The sequence below is a fragment of the Sinocyclocheilus anshuiensis genome, unplaced genomic scaffold, assembly GCF_001515605.1.
Source record: "Sinocyclocheilus anshuiensis isolate Anshui unplaced genomic scaffold, SAMN03320099.WGS_v1.1 scaffold1284, whole genome shotgun sequence".
Lineage (NCBI taxonomy): Eukaryota > Metazoa > Chordata > Actinopteri > Cypriniformes > Cyprinidae > Sinocyclocheilus > Sinocyclocheilus anshuiensis.
In genome coordinates, this window is record NW_015546083.1 from 60,961 (window position 1) to 67,713 (window position 6,753).

The 6,753-nt window shown below is 37.7% G+C and overlaps 1 protein-coding gene across 4 annotated transcripts in view; it reads right to left on the minus strand.

The window, feature by feature from the left end:
• Positions 1-392: 392 nt before the first annotated feature.
• Positions 393-6,753, minus strand: part of LOC107699959 (plakophilin-4-like) — a 102,919-nt gene continuing 96,558 nt past the window's right edge. For 3 of the 4 annotated variants that reach the window (XM_016501424.1, XM_016501422.1, XM_016501423.1), the window contains 7 exons: positions 6,297-6,447; positions 5,716-5,908; positions 5,449-5,536; positions 5,255-5,372; positions 1,566-1,691; positions 1,305-1,366; positions 393-909 (listed from right to left, as the gene is read on the minus strand). In XM_016501424.1, coding sequence (XP_016356910.1) covers positions 670-909; positions 1,305-1,366; positions 1,566-1,691; positions 5,255-5,372; positions 5,449-5,536; positions 5,716-5,908; positions 6,297-6,447 — 978 coding nt within the window. In that variant the 3' untranslated portion in view covers positions 393-669. The remainder of the gene's footprint in view (positions 910-1,304; positions 1,367-1,565; positions 1,692-5,254; positions 5,373-5,448; positions 5,537-5,715; positions 5,909-6,296; positions 6,448-6,753) is intronic. The other variant, XM_016501421.1, reaches the window with a different exon arrangement.

The window sequence follows — 6,753 nt, forward strand, 5'->3', positions numbered from 1 at the left end:
GGTCTACGAGGTTTAACATGACATGAGTTTTTACCAGTGTAGTAAAACAAACCATGTGGCAGCTATTTTCAAAAATAAATGAAAGATATGTACAAGACTCCATAGCATTAACAATCTCAACAACAACAGGTACAATGTTCCCTCTGAAATCCTTCATATACATTTAATCCTTATTCATTTATTTATTATTTATAAGTTCATGTTCAGGTGCCCCAGGTTTGTAAAAATTTCCCAGTCTCTTTCCTCAGCGAGTCACTCATACTTTAAAGCTAACAAAAATCATCTAAAGTCTACACCAGGGGTGCAAAGCTCAGTTTCTGGAGGGCTGCAGTCCTGCAAAGTTTAGCTTCAACCCTAATTAAACACACCTGATCCAGCTAATCAAATCCTTCAGGCTTATTTGAATACTATATGGCATGTGTGTTGGAGCAGGGTTTGAACTGAACTCTGCAGGGCGGTGTTTTTTGGCACCCCTGGTCTGCTACATCTCTCCAGTCCCCTTACATACAGAGTTCATGATTAATTCCTTATTTCCATTAAACCAACATTCTGCTAGACATTCTCCATCACATTCATATGCTTTGCATCCACTTCTCACATCTCCTTAAAAGCAATGTGTTCCCAAATCCATTTCTGTCTTAGAGATAGCGCAGCCTGTAAGCCGGGTCTCTATACCCATGAGTCGGGGGATCCCTGGTAATGTTCACTGCGGTGTAACGGTCTCCTGGTGGAAGAGTAAAAGTCCACATAGTTGCTTGTGGTTCTGAAGCCGTGTGTCTGGCTGTAATCAGCAGGAGAATAGTGCACCATCTTTTCCAGATAGGAGTCCTCGTAGGCGTGTGGTGAATGCAGGTATGCGCGGTAAGTGTCATAGTTTCTGTGGCCCGTTTCATCGGTGCGATACACCTTCTGCACACAAACAAAACAATCTGGTTTTAAGCTAAACAGTCAGGATCTTGTTCATTCTCATTTTCAGCTTGTTTTGTGAGAATCATTCATAGACAGCCAACAGGGCATTCTACAAAAGAGCTCTGTTCATAAACCCACGAGGACATCTTAAACCAAGTGGAACATCATCAAGTGACTGAATTGAGACACTCAGTTAAACGCAATAATTTATTTATTTTGTTATAAAGTAGCTAAAACAATTTGAACTAGCTTCAATAATAAATTGTTGTCCAGTAAAAAATTATTGTTCAAACTGCTAGTGAATTACAGTAATGAGAATCTATTGGCAATCCAGTAGAAAAGGAAAATTGTAAAGGTCCATTACAGTGATGGGAAGTTGAGTTCAGCTGCCTCACCTTTTCTCGTCTCGAGCCCTCTCTGCTCAGGGAAGTGTAATACTGAGATGCTTTTGCAGACCCTTTAAAAAATCAACTTGCAGTTAGGCAGATACATGTAGCTCAATTTTAGCTTAAAGAAATAGTAATCAGGTACGTTTTGGATTTGGGGTCTAGATTAAAGTACAATTGAATTTGAATAGAAAATCATTATGAACTCATGAATCGGCTTGTAAACTCAGTCCAGTTAACAGGCACCTTTGTTGACGGAAACTCTCATACCTATGCTTTTGTTTTTATTGATGCTGTTTTCTTCTTGGTAATCATAAAATTGCATAGTTTGTGTCTTCTGATGATCAGAGTGTTCTTTGATGCCCAGCACGGCGGGAGATGATAATGTGCTGCCTGCTAAAAAAACAAACAAACAAACAAATCACTTTATGAGTTTATGTGAAAACAAATAAACTAACCTAATTCTAGGGGTGTCACATAATACTGATTGTTAATTTAGCTGCATTTTTATAAGAAACCTCAAACAGAAATTACTGTCAGAACTATATCTACTTTATAACAGTAAATACACAGCTGTGATATTTCACTCCTCATTCACTGTAAAAAATTATGTAATATCACATAACACACTGCTCAATAAAATGAAGGAACACTTAAATCACACATTGGATCTTGATGAACGAAATATTCAAGTTGAAAATCTTTACTTGTATACACTGTGTAATTGGTTGAGAACAAAATGATGTGACAATGGTCGATGGAAACCAAATCATCAAGCCACCGAGGGCTGGATGGAAGCCAGGGCCCACTGCAGCAGTGTAAGGTCTGACAGTGGCTCTGAGGATTTCACCCGGTACCTAACAGCAATAAGGCTACCGTAGGCTAGCACATGGAGGAGCATGTGGAGGAAGTAGTAACCAACACCTGAAAAACCATTTCCTTTTTGGAGGTTGTCCTGTTGTTGCCTGGAATGCCACTCACACGCGTACAACAGTTAGTGGAAGCTAAATATTACGGTTTATAAAGTTTTAAATATGGATATTTCTCTTACACAAATGCATCAGTTCACTTCAGGAGGCCTTTATTAACCCCCGGAGCCGTGTGGAGTACTTTTTATGATGGATGGATGCACTTTATTGGACTTCTGTTGGACTATTGAACCTCAACAGCCATTCACTGCCATTATAAAGCTTGGAAGAGCCAGGACATTTTTTTTTATATTACTCCGATTGTATTCGTCTGAAAGAAGAAAGTCATTTACACCTAGGATGGCTTGAGGGTGAGTGAATCATGGGGTCATTTTAATTTTTGGGTGAACTGTCCCTTTAATACAATACTGTGTTAAAGCAGCTTTACATTGTTAAACAGGAAAAGAGTGTGTCAATAATGCAAACAAAATTCAATTCTCCTGTAAAGAGGACAGTAGTAAAGAGTCAATATTTCAGTTAAAGTCAGTTCATCATTGACTCAGTGATGAAGTCACCAATGATGCCAAAAAATTAAGTGGCACAAATTAATGGGATATCCCTGAAGTTTAAGTGACGTGGTGTTATACTGTGATGACTAGGTGTTTTTTTTTTTGAGCAGTGTAGTTCATAAACTGCACTTCTACGTTCTTCAGACAAGCAGCTTTAAGTGACTGATATGAACAGTGCTACGATTTTAATAATTTGTACTAGCGTTGTATAATGTGATTAAAGTTATTATAAAATAATGGTCAAGAAATGTAGTTTTTTTCTTAAAAATCAACAAAACCAGAGGCCTCATTAATAAAACGCATGCAACGATCAGATTTGATCCTAAATTTCATGGATTTTATCATATGTTAAAGGTAAGGAACAAATTGGGATGTAAAAATAAGGCAGAAACTGATGTAGAAATCTTGTTATGTGAATGACAACTGAGAAGCATTTGAACTTTTTGGTGCTCATGAGTACAGATTTTATTGGCTGGCCCCCTATTTTATTTATTTCAGTAATATGTATGGTCTTCTAACCTTTAAACATTGTATTTGTGTGAATTGCTGTTTAAACACTAATATGCACTGATTTATATTACTGGAACATAATCAAGCAAACACTTAATAAATATGTTATCATATATGATCAAATATGATTTCAACATTATTGAGATATAGCATTATTGGAACATTAGCTGCCTAGGTGACTACAGACCAGTGGCCTTGACTTTGGTTGCCATGAAAATCTTTGAGCGATTGCTGCTTAAAATCTAATTTCTATAGTCTGTCTGGATTCCAACAATTTGCCCATAAGGCTAACAGGTCGGTGGATGATGCTGTGGCTCTGTGTTTTCATTCATTCTAGCAACACCTTGAAGCTCCTGATAGCTATGTGAGGGCTCTGTAAATCTGGATTTAATACAGTTGTCCAGGACAGGTTAAACATTTTGATAAGTTACAGCGATTGTAGGGGCTCCACAAGGTTGTGTAATGTCACCACTATTGTTTTCTGCCTACACTAACGACTAGCTCACACTGTGAATCCGTAGTTTGCAGATGACACTACATTGATTGGCCTGATAAAAGAGAATAATGAATCAGACTATAGAAGTGTCTACATTGACTGAATAGTGCTGTATCCATAATCTTAAACGGAATGTCTTAAAAACAAAGGAAATGGAGTCTGATTTCCAGTGGAGATAAAATACTGTTCTGCCATTAACTATTAATGGTCAGGACATTGAAAATCTACATAGCTGAAAAAGTCTCTCTACAATATATATTGTAGGATTGTTTATGTTCTTAATTCCTTAATATAAATATAGAAATAAAAATATAAAATATGGCAATGCAAACACAAATACAACACAGAAGAAATTGTTATTACTTAAAGGTAGGGTAGGTGATCACTAAGTTAATTGGGCTAAATGTATTTATATGTATTTATATAGTGTGTGGAAGGCTTAGGACCATAAAATGTTCAACCAATCATATCCTTTGGACAGAAGGCTATGAAAGGCTGTCCCACTTGCCTGTCAATGTATGTATTTGCATACCTCCGAGCACCCTGTTCGCACAGACACGCAGTACTTCTGTACCATAAAGAGATATTCGTGCGCATTCTGAACTGCCATTTATAAAGATGAATGCATTTAATCAATCGTTCATTTTGGAAAACTGTTGAGTACTTACGTTTAGGATCATTCTACAAGTCTTTATAAATGATGCCCCAGGTTACTTTATTCAGTATTTGAATTTGTTGAAATGTGGCATATCAAAATATCCAGGAAACGAGCGATGTGTGCCTTCACCGTTTAGACACATTTAAGCAATTTTGAACACATATGTAACAATGTATAGAGTTGAACAGACTTTATAACAGCTTTATTTGACGGTGTGTAACATTCATAATAAAGGCATTTGTATTGCATGTACGTTCGATCATGATGACTATTATAATTTGTATCAAATCTGAGTTTGTCCTGATCCACTGATCCTGACGGAAATCAAAAGCAGCCAGTATCTCCAACAATTCTTTGGAAATGTTTAACACACACAGCTGATTTCTCTCAGATTGAGCTGAAAATTATCCCAAAATGCTATTTTCTAGAGTGCATTATACTAAGATCTCCATCAACCTACTGTCCTAAGTTCATCTTCATTATCATTATCATTTCTTATACTATGGGGCGTTGAATGCTTGAATCTGATTGGCTGACGATTGGCGTTGGATGAGATTCGTAAGAAATTAATCCGTTTTAAGGACAAAAACCGGACGAATGCCTTGAAATATATCATCTGATCGATGTCTTGAGGTGTGGTAACAGTAGTATAAGCGGAATAACTGACTCCAGTCCATTGAATTATTAGACAATAATGCACACCCAAGGTGTAACGTGCATTATTTTCTAATAATTCAACGGCCCGTCATCAATTATTCCTTACTTAATGAACAATACAACACTGTAATGTATGTGTTTGTGTAAGGTGTGACACTAACCTGTATGGTGCACAGGGGACATCTGTAGCGTGGATGACGGTAGAGTGGGTTGTGATTTGAAGCGCTCTCTCTCCAGAGTTGATACAGGAGTCAGGAAGTGATTCTGATTCCAGCCATCCTGCTCAAACACAGTAAGAAATAAACACACACCCCCTGATGTGGAGCAGTTGTAGTCCTACTGTTCTGCCGCTCACCTTCTTATAGATGGTGCGCAGGTCTCTGTACTGCCACAGCATGTTCAGCACCTGAGTGGCCGCCTTCACCACCTTCACAGAGTACCTGCTCCGAACGCATGTGAAAAACATACAAAATCAGCAGAGAGGTGGAGCCGAGAATTACTGATTTAGACAAATGAAGAAATTATATCTGTATATGTGTGCAATGGTGAAGTATTGAATGACTATATAAAAGATGAACAAGCATTATGGCTTATTTGTGTAGTATTCATAGCAGTCACTTACCTTTCTGCTCTACCCTTGGTGATGTTGACGAGTTTCTCAATGCCGCCCGCATCTGCCAGGGCTTTAGCATTCTCCATGTTTCTTCTGGTGACCTCATGCAGTGTGCAACAGATTGCCGCCACCGTATCATCTGACAGCTGTGTAGTGTTTCCCCCCGGCAAACGGTTCACCAGGTCCCGCATGGCATATTTCCCTGAGATACAACCAACTTCAATCATCACGCTCACACAATTAGGATTATCAATCTTCTTAACAGTGAAACTGCAAATTGCATGTGTAAAACTCAGGGAAGAATTATTTTCATGGCAGCTGTCATTATGAACGGACGATGACATCACTGAATCAACAATGAACTGACTTTTTGATTGATTGTTTACTTTTGTCCTCTTTTTAGAGCTGCTTTACAGCAGAATTGAATTTTGTTTGCATTATTGACAGTATTTTTCCTGAAAAAAAGCTGCATTGACACAATCTGTATTGTATAAAGTGCTATAAAAGTAAAGGTGACTCGACTTGACTTGATAAGACATATACTGCATGAGTAAAATATTACAGGTTTATGTTGGTAACGGCACTCTCACCGATCAGTTCTTTATTTCTCACGTCCAGGGCCATGTTTCTGAGTGCTGTGGCAATGGAGCACACCACTCTGTCGTTATCCATGCGCAGTAACTCCACCAGAATGGGCAAACCTTTCTCCTTGCGCACCGCTGCGCGAATATACGCTGCAAACTACAGACACGTTCAGATTAACACACATTCAAAGGCAGAAAAGGGAATTAACTTCAATTAAAATTATATTAATTATACTGTGTATGAATGGAAATTTGCCGTTTGAAATTTATTAAAGAAACAACAGATTTGAGCACTTTCCCCCAAATACATATACATAATACAGACTGAATATGCCAATCAATGAAAATGTTTGTCCAAAAAAAAAACAACAACTAAATATTACACTTTTTTTTTTTAAAGGGGTCATATGATATTGCTAAAAAGAACATTATTTTGTGTATTTGGTGTAATGAAATATGAAAT